Raw genomic sequence first — 16,780 nt, forward strand, 5'->3', positions numbered from 1 at the left:
CCTCTAGGAATCCTCTTTACTCGACAATAATTTAAAATAGCTGCAAAGTGCAATTCATTACGAACAATATTTCTTTTTAAATCCACCAAATCAGACCAAATTAGATGTGTCTTCTTCGTCCTCCAGGAGCACTGATCTTTAAGGAGCTGGTGAAGTCGATCTTCTGGGAAACTGAGAAACTTTTCCCAAAGACACAAACAAGAGAGCAAAAACTCTACGGCCAAAGCAATGTTCATGCCAAAACACTGATCTGTGTCAGCTCTTTGGGATCAATTTGTTATCCTCTGGAAGACATTGTAACCTCATTATGCCTTCTAGCCTTTGATTTTATTAACCTCTAGTTCCCTTTTTGTGAAACCTTTCTGTCAATCCCTACTGTATTTGAAATTAGCAACATTGGCAGTATTGGTTTTTTTTTTATTATAAGCCTTCTTTGAAATTCATATTGCACGTCTATGAAGTATAGTAGAAAGTTACCGCTTTGATACGAAGTTTCTCATCCACCACTTCCAGGACACCATGGTTTCTGGATACTCGCTTATCTGCAACCTGACAGAAAATAAAAGTTACATTAAAACCAAGTCACTCAGAAATGGCATCTGAAGCCTTTGCAATGAAGAACTCACTTTTCAAAGTGCTTAATACGGGTAAAAAGCATCCTACCTATTTTAATTGGCTGTCTGAAAATATCCTTAGTTCAGTTTGGCTAAAAATTCACAAATTGTTCCACAATACATGTACTTTTAGCTACACTGACAGGGAGCATGATTAGGTCGGAGGAGAGAAAGTATGCAGCAAGATTGCAATTTCAAATCATCACATGCATCGTTTCAGCAACTTTTTCCCCCAGGAACAGCAGGTGCAAGTGGCCATGCATACTGTCACAGGCCAGTCCCTGTTGATCAGCTACTCAGCACAGTCTCCCCTTTTCTAGATATGAGGTAGGACACTTGTGTGCTATTTACGTGCATTATTTACAAGCCTAGATGGATGCTTTACCATGGGCTTCTAAGCAATAACTTTCACAACTAACACATAGCCTCCTTGTACAACTTAATCCAAAGTGCAATTACGAACAGGCAATAAGGTTTCCTCTTTATATTTATATGGAACTCTATAACATTGTATAAACTACAGCCTATTGGCATTAATATGCATTAATATGCTATCTGACTTCCACTTCTCAATTGCAAACAGTCTCTACACTGAGAAGTTAAAAGTCTGTACTATCGGGAAGATACTTCACCCCTGGTCACTAACATTCCCAGCCAACATCTAAACCTCTAGTACAAATTTAATCCAGTGTGTATTTCTAATGGCAATGAGGTTACCTCCTCCAGCTTGTCTGTCTTTCCTCCACCATAAATGGACGTTTCTCTATGGCTTCTAATCAGAATCTTTCACAGTAACCACACTGCCCTCCTATCAGCTTCCCAACACTCTGCCAGCTCCTTAATGCCTTAAAGAACATAGTAACATAGTAGATGACGGCAGAAAAAGACCTGCACGGTCCATCCAGTCTGCCCAACAAGACAACTCATGTGTGCTACTTTTGTGTATACCCTACTTTGATTTGTACCTGTACTCTTCAGGGCACAGACCGTATAAGTCTGCCCAGCACTAGCCCCGCCTCCCAACCACCGGCTCTGGCACAGACCGTATAAGTCTGCCCAGCACTAGCCCCGCCTCCCAACCACCGGCTCTGGCATAGACCGTATAAGTCTGCCCAGCACTATCCCCGCCTCCCACCACCGGCTCTGGCACAGACCGTATAAGTCTGCCCAGCGCTATCCCTGCCTCCCAACCTCCAGTCCCACCTCCCACCACTGGCTCTGGCACAGACCGTATAAGTCTGCCCCGCACTATCCCCGCCTCCCAACCTCCAGCCCCGCCTCCCACTACCAGCTCTGCTATCCAATCTCAGTTAAGCTCCTGAGGATCCTTTCCTTCTGAACAGGATTCCTTTATGTTTATCCCACGCATGTTTGAATTCCGTTACCGTTTTCCTCTCCACCACCTACCGCGGGAGGGCATTCCAAGCATCCACCACTCTCTCCATGAAGAAATACTTCCTGACATTTTTCTTGAGTCTGCCCCCCTTCAATCTCATTTCATGTCCTCTCGTTCTACCGCCTTCGTATCTCCGGAAAAGGTTCGTTTGCAGATTAATACCTTTCAAATATTTGAACATCTGTATCTTATCACCCCTGTTTCTCCTTTCCTCCAGGGTATACATGTTCAGGTCAGCAAGTCTCTCCTCATACGTCTTGTTACTCAAATCCCATACCATTCTCGTAGCTTTTCTTTGCACCGCTTCGATTCTTTTTACATCCTTAGCAAGATACGGCCTCCAAAACTGAACACAATACTCTAGATGGGGCCTCACCAACGACTTATACAGAGGCATCAACACCCCCTTTCTTCTGCTGGTCACACCTCTCTCTATACAGCCCAACAACCTTCTAGATACAGCCACCGCCTTGTCACACTGTTTCGTCACCTTCAAATCCTCAGATACTATCACCCCAAGGTCCCTCTCCCCGTCAGACTCTCGCCACCTAACACATACGTCTCCCGTGGATTTCTATTCCCTAAGTGCATCACTTTGCATTTCTTTGCATTGAATTTTAATTGCCAGACCTTAGACCTGCTAATCCTCTTATAAACATGAAGGGAAATTCCAGGTGCCGTTCCTGGCTGGCTATATGCTTTTGAATATTGGAGGGAAGGTTTTTAGACTGGAGGACAGAAAGGGAAAATTAGGTTCTTACCGTGATAATTTTCTTTCCTTTAGTCATAGCAGATGCAGCCATTACAGATGGGTTGTGTCCATCAACCAGCAGAGGGAGATAGAGCACACTTTTTCAGTGCCTCATACCAGCTTGCTCTACTGCCTCAGGACCACGGGGGGGGAAATGGAGGTGCAGCACTCTCTGAAGGGGAAAGAGCCCTTCTGCGCTTCATATTCTGCCAATTATCAGGGAATAACGCCTCAGAGGGCATACCCAGGCTAGAATCCACCGGGGGGGCATTAGAAGAGGCGGTAAAATTCAAAATGGCAGTTCGCGCCAAATCGCCCCGATCGCGGGCCCACCCCGGAGGAGTCAGAAAACACTCTTACCTCACTGGACCGAGTATCACAGCTCCGGTCCCACAGAAAAAGGCAAGGAAAAACCTCTGTTCCTTTTTTTTTTTTTTTAACGCTGTGAGGAAAGCAGAGGTAAATAGAACTCCGGAGGCTCAGGTGAGTGGGAAAGGCAGGGAAAGGGCGAACCTATGTGCCTGCATCCACTGTTGGTGGGGAAGGACAGGGAAAGCTAAGCAATGTGTCCACATCCACGGAGGTATGGGTAAGGCAGGGAAAGGGCGAACCTATGTGCCTTTAAAGTGAAGCTACTATAGCCTCCAACACCCCTGCTAACAACTGGCAAAAGCACAGGAGCAACCTCCAGACAGATTTTAGATGGAGCTCGAAGAAGCTGCAGCCACTCTGCTAGGGGAGATAGAGATAGAGAATACTGAAGAGAGGCAGTGGAGCAAGCTGGTATAAGGCACTGAAAAAGTGTGCTCTCTATCTCCCTCTGCTGGTTGATGGACACAACCCATCTGTAATGGCTGCATCTGCTTGATGACAAGGAAGTTGGAGCTTCTGGCCCAAGGATAGGACTGCTTGGATTTTTTTGCAGCATATAGGGAAGGAGAAAATCCAGATAGCACATTAACTCAGCATTTACATAGTCAAAACTTACCACACCATAACAGCCCTAGCCCACCTATGAAAAGATAGTGCTATAAAAATTACACTGGGCCCTAAAGCGCCAATATACCTGCTACTGAAAAACTGGGGCAAGCTAGGTGTTTACAGAGTTCTACACAAACACTACATACTAGCAGAATCCTTCACCTCAGTTGCATATGCAGAACATGGACAGACCCTCACCTGATCCAAATAGGGGACCACCAAAAGCATGCAGACAAAAACAAAAATGAAGACCCCGAACACTTTTCCACACAATCACTAAGTCCCCATTCTTCCAAGTCACATTCATCTTCTGCTCTGTTCTCCTTCCTCTCTCCTCATCGAGCTTCTTCTTTCCTCTCCCTCGAGTCCCATACAGTTTCTGCTCCCCTTCCTTCCCCCCTCGAGTCCCATAAAGCATCAGCTTCCTGTTCTCCCTGACAACTGTCTGTCACTTCCCCTCCACCCCTGGCATCTCCTTGTCCCATCTCTCTTTCTTCCCCGCCCTCGATCCTGAATCTCTGTCTCTCGACTCCCCCCCCCCCCACCCTTGATTCGGTATCACCTTTCGACCCCCCCTTCCCTGCTCTCTATCCGCCATCTCTGTCTCTCAACCCCCCCTCCCTGCCCTTGATCCAGCATCTTCTCTCAACCCCCATCCTTGTCCTCAATCTGGCATCTTCTCCTCTCAACCCCCATCCCCACCCTCACCCTCAAATCTAGCATCTTCTCCTCTGAAACACCCACCACCACCCTCAATATAGTATCTCTTCCCTCTCAACACGCCCTCCCAATACAGCATCTGCACCTGTTCCTCAACCCTCCCCCCACCCCCTGCTACTTCAGAATTTGATTTTTTTTCTAACAGGGCAACGCAGAAAACCTGCAACCTGCCTCGGGCCTTCCCTCTGCTACTGCTCCCAACCACATGGAAACAGATAATTGCATCAGAGAGGAGCATCAGCAGAAGGCAGGCACAGGGCAGATCACAGGCAGAATAGGTGACCTATTAAAAGAAAATCAAGTTCTGAGGTAGCCGTGGGTGGGGAGGGGGGAAAGGGGTGAGGTGAAAATTGGATCAGGGGGCGGGGCAGAGCAGGCGGTTAGAGGGACAGATGCAAGATTGTAGGAGTGGTAAGGGCAGGGAGATTGAGGCAGCTACCACTGGGGTGTTTTGGGGTCACTTGTTGCCACTTCTAAAAATGTACCACCTAAGGCAACCTCCTCACCCTGCCTAATAATAAAATCACTCCCGTATGTGTGTTTTGTCCCCGAGTGTGGTTCTGACCAAGAGGAGTTATGACAGTTTGAACAGAATGGTATCCAAACATTCTATTGGCATGGAAAAAATAATAAAATGCAACTAAATGGATACATTTTACAGTTTTGTTTTTTTTTAATTTCTTTATTATATTTTAACATAATAAGTACATCTCTACATATTTGCAATGTTCAACATATGTGCAACATATTAACCTCTTCTTCCATATCAATATTTGCAAATAAACTCTTAACAATCCCTCCCCCATTCCTCTCCCACCCCCTCTCTTAATATGATGATTTAGATACTTCTCTCATCTGTTCATATGGTTGCCAAATTTGTTGAATCCTATGTAACTGGCCTTTTCTCAATGCGGTCAATTTCGCCATCTGATATAGGTAATCAAGTTTATGCTTTACTACTTGAATATGTGGCATCTCTATCTGTTTCCACGCCCTTGCCACTGTCATTTTGGCTGCTGCAAAGATCTGGTTTGCCATTTTATGTTGGTGTATCTTACATTTTCCCGGTCGGAAGTGCAAAAGGCGATAAATTTTACAGTTTTAACCAATAGGAGGCCATTCATATAGCAACCAGCAAAAAAATAAGGGCAGCAATATTCAGTGCCAGGGCCTGCATACCTATCTGGGCAGATAGGATCATTTTTTATGTAGTCCTCTCTTTACCCGATAATGTATGTGGACACCAGTACTTAATACTGGGTAGCACTCGCGTAATTTCCGAGTTCGCAAAAGACCTGGATATTCAATGCCAGTGCCCAGATGTGGCCTGGAATTGAATATCTGGATCTAATTTAGACGGCAGTAGTGAGCACTTAAAAATTTGTTGACCCGATTTTGGCCGGAGTCAAGATGGCGATCTGAGTTGGAGTGCGTGCGAGTGGGTTGTGAGGACTGGAGCCTTCGTTTCGCTATACCTTAAGAAAGTTTAATGCAACATACCAAAAGGAAGGCAGTGGTGAAAGCCATGCTGCCACCGGCAAGAACCTCATCGCCAGTCCAACAGACGATCCTTCGTTATGCCTCCGACTCCCGGACCAATACCGGAACGTTGAGTCCCACTGTTCAGGCTTTCGGAGGAGCGACAGCCTTACTTGGGAATGAAATATCACTCTCTCCGCCGGAATCCGTCATACCACCCTGCCCTGCGTCTTTCCGAGATGAGCTACAACGGCTAGCAGCACCGGAAGTCGGTAGCGGTCTAGCCTTGATCGGCAGCTCCTCATCGCGGAACACAGAGGATACAAACATGGAAGCAGACGTGGAAGCTGGCAGGGAGGTAACTCTGCAGTCTATTTGGACTATATTAAAAAATTTGTTGACCCAACACAGTCCAGTTACTAGGAGTGCAGAAGTAGCCCAGTGGTTAGAACAGCAGGCTGAGAACCAGAGAAGCATAATTCAAATTTCACAGTTTCCTTGTGACATGGGCAAGTCACTTCACCTTCCACTGCCTCAAAAACAAACTTTGATTAGAAGTCTTTCAGGGACAGGAAAATACCTACTGTATAACTCACCTTGACCTATAACTGGAAAAAAAAAGTGCTAAATGCAAAATCCCTACATGCCACCATATTTAGAAACCATTAAGAAAGCTATATGGTTACTCTTTAGAACCAGTCCAGCAGGGACAGATTGTAGCAGAAATAGAGAGAAACTCATTCAGGAAAGCATGCCTCATGCAGTTATTTCCAATCCATCTACATGAGTATGTCTGCGTTTTGTTTGTATGTGTGTTTATGTCTCTGTGAGTGTATCTCTGTCTGTGTGTCTGCAGGTATGTGGATATATCAGCATTGATTGTGTGTCTGTCTGTCATCAGGAGAGTAGAAAAGAGAGACAATTTGAAAGGAGCAATTTTCCTTAATGCTCTGCTTCAGTGTATCTAAGTTTCTATGTTACAGAACCTATAACTGCTTCTTCCTCAGAAATGAATTTTGCCATTTTTTGGGTGGTGGTATATTTCTTGATTCCTTGGTCCAATCTGGCCCATTTTCAAACTCAGGGGGTCTTTTACTAAAGCTTAGCCTGAGTTATCTGCAGCAGGGCCCATTTTATTCCTATGGGTCCTGCTGAAGATAACTCTAGCTAAGTTTTAGTAAAAGACCCACTCAGTGTTCATGTTCACTAGTTTTTTCTCCCCTTTGCCAAGACTGGCCTCATTCTGATTCATTTCTGGAGAGTTATTTTGAACCCAGACATATATTCTCAACCCTGTATGTATAACTTCTTTCCAAAATCTGTTGGTTTGGAAAGAATAGTTCGGGCCACAGTGGTTTTAAAGCCGCTAACTGCTTAGGGCTGAATGTAACCCAGATACTCAGTACCGATACCATGTCCAGATAGTGGAACTGAATTCCAGGTCAGCTGCCAACCTGGAAGTTCTGTGAGTGCCAGCCAATATTCACTGCAGGTATACACATAACTACATAGGAAAAAGATAAGATTAAATTTTTTCACTTCAAAAGTTTGACCATATTTCAGCATATTACACTGGCTTCCTACAGCATTTTTAGGTGTTTTCCTATTTAAAGACTCTGCAGAGCTAACTTTATTTGCACTGCTACGACCCCTGATGAAGGCTTTGTGCCGAAACATGGCCCGTAGCTTTGTTCACCTTCAGATTCTCCAGCTGTTTATCAACTCTCTTCCGTAAACGGCGCAGTATCCACTCCATTCCCAGACGTTCCCTCAGCAGCCAACCACGGTCCTTCTCCAAGATTTTCCTCCATGAACACTGAAGAGAAATAACTGTTTAGCACGTTCGCTTTATCCTAATCACTCTCCACATAGCCATTCTCATTATCTTTCAGTCTCGCAATTCTATTCCTTCCTATCTCTTCTCCTTTCTCCAATATATCTGAAAAAAGTCGTCACCTCTCTTTACATCTTTAGCCATTTTTTTCTTCCGCTCGCGCTTTCGCTAGCTGTATTTCCCTCTTCGCTTCTTTCAGTTTAATCCGATAATCTTTTCCGTGATCCTCTCGTTGCGTTCTTTTGTATTTCTTGAACAAAGCCTCTTTGCTCTTATTTTTTCAGCTACTTGTTTGGAGAACCATATAGGCTTCCTGCTTCTCTTGTTTTTGTTTACTTTCCTCACAAAAAGATCAGGCGCCATATTTAGAGCAGCCTTTACCTTGGACCACTGTTTTTCCACTTCTCCTACACCTTCCCATGCCAACAGCTCCTTCTTCAGGTATTCCCCCATTTTATCAAAATCAGTACATCTGAAATCCAGTACTTTTGAGTTTTGTGCGTCTGCACTCCTCCTTCGCCCTTATATCAAACCATACAATGTGATGTTCACCATTTCATAGATGGGCACCCACCCGGATATCGGAAACACTACCTCCATTAGTGAGCACTAGATCCAGCATCGACCCTTCCCTTGTGGGTTCCGTCACCATTTGTCTGAGCAAGGCACTTTGACAGGCATCCACAATCTCCCTACTTCTTTCTGATTCCACAGACGGGATGTTCCAATCCACGTCAGACAAATTGAAATCTCCCAACAGTAGCACCTCCCCTTTCATACCAATCTTTTGAATATCTTCTATCAGATCCTTGTCTAACTTCTCCGTTTGCGCAGGAGGTCTGTAGATATCTCCCGTGTGGCTGCAGGTTCCTTCTTCTCTTTCCAGGACGATCCATAAAGCTTCTTTTTTTCCCCAGGTTCCCATTTCAGCCGCTCTGATAGTCTCTCTCACATACAGAGCCACTCCTCCACCACTTCAGCCCTCTCTATGCTTCCTAAAAAGATTATAGCCCGGTACGGTCACATCCTGTTCATGAGAATCGTTGAACCACGTCTCCGTAATAGCAACAATATCCAAGTTTTCTTCAAACATCAGGGCTTGCAAGTCTTGAACCTTTTTACTTAGACTACGAGCATTTGTGCACATAACATTCCATGTGCTTAGTGAGTTTGGGTGGTTTTTTATATTTACATGACCTTTCCCTCTGCCATCATGTTTATTCTGCAGGTGACTTTCCAAAATCCACTGTTTCCTTTTGTCACCCCCATGCTCTAGTTTAAATGTCTAGAAACATACTGTCTGAATTTCTCCCATCACAGAAAGATGTAGCTCATCATTACAGTACCGCCTGTTATATTTCCATGTATTACCTCATTCTCCTATGTATCTAAAACCTTCTTCTTTACAACAAGACTCAAGCCACGTATTGAATTCCTCTGTTTTGCATAGTCTTTCCTCTCCCCTCCCCAACATAGGAATTACTTAAGAAAAAGCCACAGTCCGAACCGAACCAAAGATTTCAGTCCCTCCCCAAAGTTCTGGAATGCTCTCTGTGCTGTAAACTGCAAGTCACAGGCTCCAAAAAGAGCTTAGGAGCTGTTGACCTAGCCGAGAGGTAATCCTTCTGAAGAAGAGGACCAATCCACCTGCAGGAAGAAGGGGTTCTAGCTCAGGTACTGCCCAGAAGATGGATAGCTCCAGGTGGCTTGGGCGGAGGTGCGGCTGCGAGGTCCAGCCATAGATTAGGCAACACAAGCTGCAGCTTAAAGGCCCAGCAGGTCCCAGATAACTTGGGTGGACTTGCGGAATCCAGCAGCATTTGGGAGACCCTAGACCAAATGAGGCAGAACCTTGAAGAGGTTGAGATCAAAATCATATGCTTGGTAGGCCAGATGCTACCTGACCTCCTCAAGATTCCCAACAGCCACCAAGTCAGTTTCTACTCTAGCTTATGGGTGAGACTTGGAACAAGGACGTGCACAAAAGAATGCCCCTAAATCAGAGGAAATGTGCAGAGAAAAGTACATATCTGAATGGCTAAATAGCGTGTTATAGAGTTTACTGTCTAAGAGATACTTATTCTTCTGATTAATGGTTTGATTTTTTTTCCCTGGGTGAGGAAGGCAGGGATATATCCCCCGCTAACACCCTTCTTCCTCAGGAGTCTGGACTGCAGGGAGTGGGGTGGGGGGAAGGACACCTGACAGGCCAGCCCCAGACCCAGAGACAATCACAATCGAGTGTTAGATAAGTTTTACCTGAGGCCATGAAAGGTGAAGCGACTGCCCAAAAATCATGAGTGTTAAGTGGCAGTACTAGTATTTTGGATGTTGTTTGCCTGAGCCCAAAGTTGGTAAGAATGACCCCCCCCCCCCCCCACACACACACACACACACCCATCCACCCAGAATCTCTCCCTCCTGACCCCCCCAGGTGATCGGAGGATCACAACTCCACTACCCCAACCCCTCTGGTACCTTAAAAATCCTTTAGGTTTTTGCTAGCAGCAACTCGTTCGCCTTGCTTGCTCCAGCTCCAAGCCTGTCCTCTGATGCAACTTTCTAGTCCTGCAAACAGGAAGTTGCATCAGAGGGAAGGATTGGGCCAGCGTGAGCAGGGGGAATGTGTTGCTGCTTGCTGTCGGCGAAGACCTAAAGGATTTTAAAGTACCGGGGGGGGGGGGGGTCGAGGGAGTTGAGTTAGTTGACCCCCCCTCAATCTCCTGGAGGGAGAGATGCCGGCAGTCTTCAGCTGGCGATGATTGGGGATCCCCACCAGTCACATTGCTGCTGGGTAGGCCTGTGCCCTTCCATAGCTACGCCACTGATTTGCCTGCTTCTTAACTCACCGCTCTATCCATGAAGCTCCTCTAGCTCCCCAGAAGCACCCCCATCCAATCTGATCAGATTCCCCCAAAGGCCCTCCCCACCCAAACTCAAACCCATGGTGTAGCCCCAACCCCCTAAAGACGCCAGGGAAATTACCCAGGGTAATATTTGGTGGTTTCAAGCAGGTGTTCTCAACCCAGTTCTCAGGGCTCACTCAGCCAGTCAGGTTTTCAGGATATCCACAATGAATATGCAAGACAGAAATTTGCATGCACTGTCTCCATTGTATGCAAGTCTCTCTCAAGCATATTTAATGTGGGTATTGTGAAACCTGAGTGGCTGAATGTGCCCTGATGACTGTGTTAAGAACAACCAGTCCAAAGGGACAGGTGAGAGTGGTGCCTCTCTGTTCCATCTGACTTTTGGTGTCATTTTGACATTCATGACCCCTTGTGATAGTGCTGGGGGTCACTGATGCCATTTGGACACCTGAAGCCAGACAGGTTGGGAGTGAAGGGGGACCGCTCCCACCGGGTCCCTCTAGATCACCAGAGATTACCCCAGGTATGTCCTGAAAATCCTTAGAGAGAGGGAGGTGCTTCTGAAAGAGAAACAGCCACCCACCATGGCTTCATAATTTCTATAAGGTTGGGGCAACCGTGCTATCAGCAGTTATGACAGATACTGCACAGTAGTTGACCCGTGTGCCATCTGTCACCACCATCAGCTCCTTTACTCTTCCTCTGGCCATACCCATTCACCACCCCTACTCGCATTAAACAATAAGCCTGGGTTTTTAATGTGCTGGCTATTTTAACACACACTAGATGTCAGCGTGGGTCCACATCAACATCTAATATGCAGCAGCAAAACCCATACTAACTACTTAATGCAGTTAGTAAGAGTGCCCATAAATCTGAAAGTGTGCGCTTACAATGTGACAAAATGGCGTATTTCCCTTCTTCCGTTCGTAGACTCCGGGATGTCTGTAAGGAGGGCTCAGTGGAGAGTCATCAGTAGATGTGTCCCAGTAGTCTGGCAGCAGCTGTGTAGTTAGGGGAGTGGGGTTATGAGAAGCATTTGTGTGAGTGACATGTGTATACTTATCTACAGGAAGAATGTGTGTGTCTCTGAGGATGTTTGGTATTGGAGGGTATACAGGAAATGTGGGGAAGTAGGACATACAATTGATTGGGGGTGTATGTGGGGTTGTTTGGGGGAGCTAGGGTATGCATGGGAGAAAAATGTGTGCATGGAAAAGAGTTCTCTCAACACCCCTCATTTTCTCACCACCTTTTCCTACCCTTCCATCCCTCTTGCACTCACTCTCGTCTTCCCCTTCTCCCACAGAGTTCCAGTGTTCTTCTTTGGCCCACGTCAGCTCCTCCAGATCGTCTGGTGATGGGCCCCAGGGTCCCCTTACCCAGGCCTGCTCCTGTACTTTTTTGCTGGCAGGACCTGTTCTCCCTTCTACCTTACAGCTCACCATCCCTTGCAGTGTTTCTCTTCTGTTTAGACATGTGCAAACAGATGCACATTAATGAGCAGACCAACAGAAAGACAAACTGACCTGACACAATAAGATTTTGTGTGAAACATGCCTAAAAAGAGGATGTTCTCATGCTAAATGCTGTGGAGACAAATAGTTTTTCCACAATATTAGCATAGCAAAAGATGAACACTGTCATGTGTTTCGTTTTCCAGCAAGCATCGCTGCCTTTTGGATAAGATCTAGGGAGGGTTTGAGTGAGGAACTAAGGATAGTACCTTCTTAGCTTTTTGGCTGAGACTAAGAACATGTACAACATGGAAGTGGGCTGTTACACAGCTTTTCTGTATTCACAGATTTCTAAAACGCCATTACTACTCTGTTAATAAAATATGTATATGTTATGCTGCCACCTTGTGGTAGTATTTAAAAACTACCTTAGCATACTTAAGCATGAGACTAACATAGAAATCTGTATCCTAGGTCCCAACTGCTTAAATCTGGGGTGCAGCACAGCACATAATGAGTGTTCTTATCTCACTGTGACAGAACCTTCCATTTTGAGAGATATAGCAGTTATCAGCTTGGCCTGATGTCCAGCTATTACTACAGATCTCACAGCAAACATCGCCTTTTCCATCTTAGATTCGGTATAATATTCCAAAGCATCAATTTTGGTTAGTATAGCCTTACGGGTGATACCAGAATAATCACAAATTAGGCTAACTATAACTAAACAAAGTTCTTTTTGGTGCAGTGCTCTAAAACTATGGAATACATTGCATCCTGTTATAGAATTCCTATTTTACTGAGATCCACTTTTGAACCTATGTAAGCCATAGGTAGAATATGAAATGGGGAAAAAATAAAAGATTGTTCCAGTATTCTTTTCTGATTATTACCAGTATAGTTCATGTTCTTATTGCTTATTAAGTGTCATGTCTAGCATATGAATTGAATCCGAGTTTAGTCTGAAATGATCAGCGTTTTAAAGGGTAGCTTTAAAAGTAATATATATTCCAGTCCCCAAAGTCTCCCCAAATTCTCTTTTGGCTTTAATATATATTGCTCTTTTGTAATGCAGAATGTTTGATGCTTTGGCAGAATTTATGCATGTAATTATATTATCAACTTAAGTGTAGTATGCCTGGTTACAAAGAGTAAGGAAGTCATACTGGCAGTGGAGGAAGGGAAAAAATTCAGTAGTAGCACCCATATCATTTCAAGGGGCATATCCTCCCCTCCCCCTCCCATACCCCACACCAAACTAAGCCTATAGATATCAGATTTTTTTAAATTCCATATTTGTTTGACAATGCCATGAGAAGAGTGTCCAACCATCTACATCAGCGAGACACACGTTCCACTACAGAACTGCTCTGCAACTTAAAAGGAGTGCCTAGCAGTCAAATGGGCATTGAAGACTTGCTATATTTTACTTATTTAAAAAACATATTTGTATCCCTTTCATCAAGTCTTTCTAAGCAGGTAAGAACGAAACATCTGACATCAAACAAAAAAACATAAAATATATATTTATGACAAAAAACAATTATGCTTCCTCTTGCCCATGATTTAAATAACCATTAGAGAGGTTGAAAAGACTACCACAATATATGTTAGCTTCATAAAATATTATCTCCAACTGCAGGGAAGCTAGCATTATTAGCATTTTACCTCTAAATTGGGCTAGTTTAGTACAGGCCCCATTTTATGCAATGAGACCTAGTTACTAATAACTGGCATTGACAAATAACACGTATTAAGGGTAGTCCACATTGATGACATCACTCCTAAATCTTAAACCTTATACAAGCCTCAAGGTACTCCTGGAGGGGGGGGGGGGGATTCTGTGCAGGCACCCACAGAGGTCATGGAGGTTAGGTGGTGGTGAACAGATGCACATTGGGCCACATCTCCTCTGCAGTTCTAGGCCCCACTGTTCATTTGAACCACACGAGCTTTCAAACAGCTGCATGGTTCAAATGAACAGTTGGGCCTAGGAAAGCAGAGGAAGAGGACATGGCCCAATACACAGCCAGCCATTCATTTTCTCCTCTTGCCACACAACTGGGACATGGAGGAAAGATGAAGCAAATGGAGGTAGGTACTACAGGGAGCTGGGAGCAGCTAAAGCTGGGCAGTGCTCAGGAGTAGGAGTCACCAGATCAGTGTGCAGCATCTATATATAATGACAAAAGAGAAAGTTGTGTATACACCATGGAGGTAAAATCTGCTGGAACGTGCAGAGGGAAGGGGCACTTGAGCAAGTTGGGATTGGTGTCTCTACAGCAGGTAAGATACGCAGTGGGGGAAAAATTAGAGATGTGGATATGTTGGGGAGAGAAAGAAGAGATTGGATTATGTGCATGGATGAGGGAAAAGGAGCAAAAAAAAAAATGACATGGGAATATGTGCCAGGGAGAAAGGAGAGGTGCAGTGTGTGCCTGGGGGGTGGGGAGAACAAGAGGTGGTAGAAAGCAGTGGGTGGGGCAGAAAAAGGAGAGGGCGTTACACGCCTGGGGGGAGAGGGACATGGGATTGAGAGTCTTGCTAAGAGTTAGAAGGAGAGAGAAATGAGTGGGAGACACTGAAGGGTGGGGAGAAAGAACTGTGGTTGAAGCAAAAAAAAGAGTTAGGAAAAGGGTGGAGGCAGGTCTACAGATGGGGGAATTTTGCGCAAAAAAAATACTAAGCAAATTTTGCAAAATTTTAATATATTGTATGCCAAACTTTCAATCTTTTTGCGCAGAATTTGTCGTTTTTTTGTGCAGAATTCCCTCAGTAGTATCAAAAGGAAACCAATTCAAGGAATACCCATGAGGCAATATGTTCACATTTTGAAAAGCCAACTATTAAGAGCCGCAGCATTCTGCTCCTACTGAACTGTCCACAAAGAAGATGCAGGTAAACCCAGGAGCAGAACACTGCACTAGTCAACAGCAGAGAGACAAAGCTTGAACAACTGACTAATATAAAGTAATTTAAACCTCTGAAGGATTTGCAACTTGAAAAATAAGCACCAGATTCAAAATTTGTGGTAGTATATATAGTTTTAAATGCAAATGGTATGACCCACAATTTTAATGGGAGGAAAATCTATACCAGCTAGAGATCAAATCACATCCAAAACCTCTATCTTGTCAACTGATTGGATGTCGGTCAGTCCAGAACATCAAACGCTTTTCTACGATACTAATGTGCTCCCTAAGTCCAGCTTTCTTTGTGACAAAAACAACAATATCAACAAAAACAGGGGGAAAAACCACAACAGTCCAATGTAAACCAAAGAAACAGAGTGTAGCTAGCCACGAGAAGTAGATGATAGATTTAAAGAAGCAAATTTTATTGAAGGACTCGACATGGGCCATGTTTCCGTGTACTGCACAAACTGAATGCTCCCAAGGAAAACAAACAGTCTAATGTTCTATGTCAAGCAAACAGTGAATGACCCCGATGCAGGGAATATGTCGAAACACAGCCCATGTCAAGTCCTTCAAAACAATTTGCTCCTTTCCATCTATCATCTGCTTTTTGTGGCTGGATACACTCTTTTTTCTTTGATAATAAGCAATCTCATCAGCAAAAAGACAAAAACTAACTATTCTTCATAGGGCATAAGGATACACATACAAAAAAAAAAAACATTAGACAGCACAGCAGATGACACAGGTGTGAACCTTACAGTGGGTAACAGTCATGCTCCATCGAAATGACACTTCCCCCCACACCACCACATTTAAACTGCAGAAGTCAGCAGTTTCTTAAAACACTAGCTGCCATCTATATAAATAATTCCCACCTCCAATGTTCTGAAGCTCACCCCGTGGCAGTGAAGCCCTGAAGCCGTGAATCACTGAAGCCCTGTAGTGTTCGTAGGCTCTCAGTACCACTCATAGACCCCCCCTCAGCCCCGCCCCAACCACACATAATTCGCACCTCCAACGTTCTGAAGCTGCCTCCATCCCAGTGAATCCCTGAAGCCTTGTAGTGTTCGTAACTACCACTCATTGCAAATCTCTTCAATAGAGGCTGTGAGAAACCGACGTAGCCATGGCTCTGACATTATGAGCCAAGACATGGCCCTCCAGAGTCAGCCCAGCTTGGGCATAAGAGAAGGATGTGCAATCTGCTAGACAACTGGAGATTAAGCGTTTTCCAATGGCGACTCTCCTCCTGTTGAGATCAAAATCAACAAACATCTGGGCGGATTGTCTGAAGGCCAATGCTCTATTGCAGTCCAAGGTGTGCAAGCTGCTTTCGCCAGGGTGGGCATGAGGACGGGGAAAAAATTTGGGGAAGACAATCGACTGGCTCAGATGGAACTCCGACACCACCTTCGGCAGAAACTTAGCATGCGTGCGGAGGACTACTCTGTTGCAATGAAACTTAGTATAAGTTGCATCCACTACTAAGGCATGAAGCTCACCAACCCTATGAGCTGAAGTAACAGCCACCAAGAAAATGACCTTTCAGGTCAAGTACTTCAGATGGCAGGAATTCAGTGGCTCAAAAGGAGCTTTCATCAGCTGGGTGAGAATGACATTGAGATCCCATGACACTGGCAGAGGTTTGACAGGGGGCTTTCACAAAAGCAAACCTCTCATGAAGCGAACTAAAGGCTGTCCAGAGATAGGCTTACCCTCTACACATCGATGATAAACACTAATTGCACTGAGGTGAACCC

General features: G+C 44.8%; 1 protein-coding gene across 1 annotated transcript in view; it reads right to left on the minus strand.

The window, feature by feature from the left end:
• APLF (aprataxin and PNKP like factor) overlaps window positions 1–16,780 on the minus strand; it is a 497,521-nt gene that overhangs the window by 454,597 nt on the left and 26,144 nt on the right. Inside the window, exon 2 of the mRNA XM_030196354.1 lies at window positions 478–549. Coding sequence (XP_030052214.1) covers window positions 478–549 — 72 coding nt within the window. The remainder of the gene's footprint in view (window positions 1–477; window positions 550–16,780) is intronic.

The sequence above is a fragment of the Microcaecilia unicolor genome, chromosome 3, assembly GCF_901765095.1.
Source record: "Microcaecilia unicolor chromosome 3, aMicUni1.1, whole genome shotgun sequence".
Lineage (NCBI taxonomy): Eukaryota > Metazoa > Chordata > Amphibia > Gymnophiona > Siphonopidae > Microcaecilia > Microcaecilia unicolor.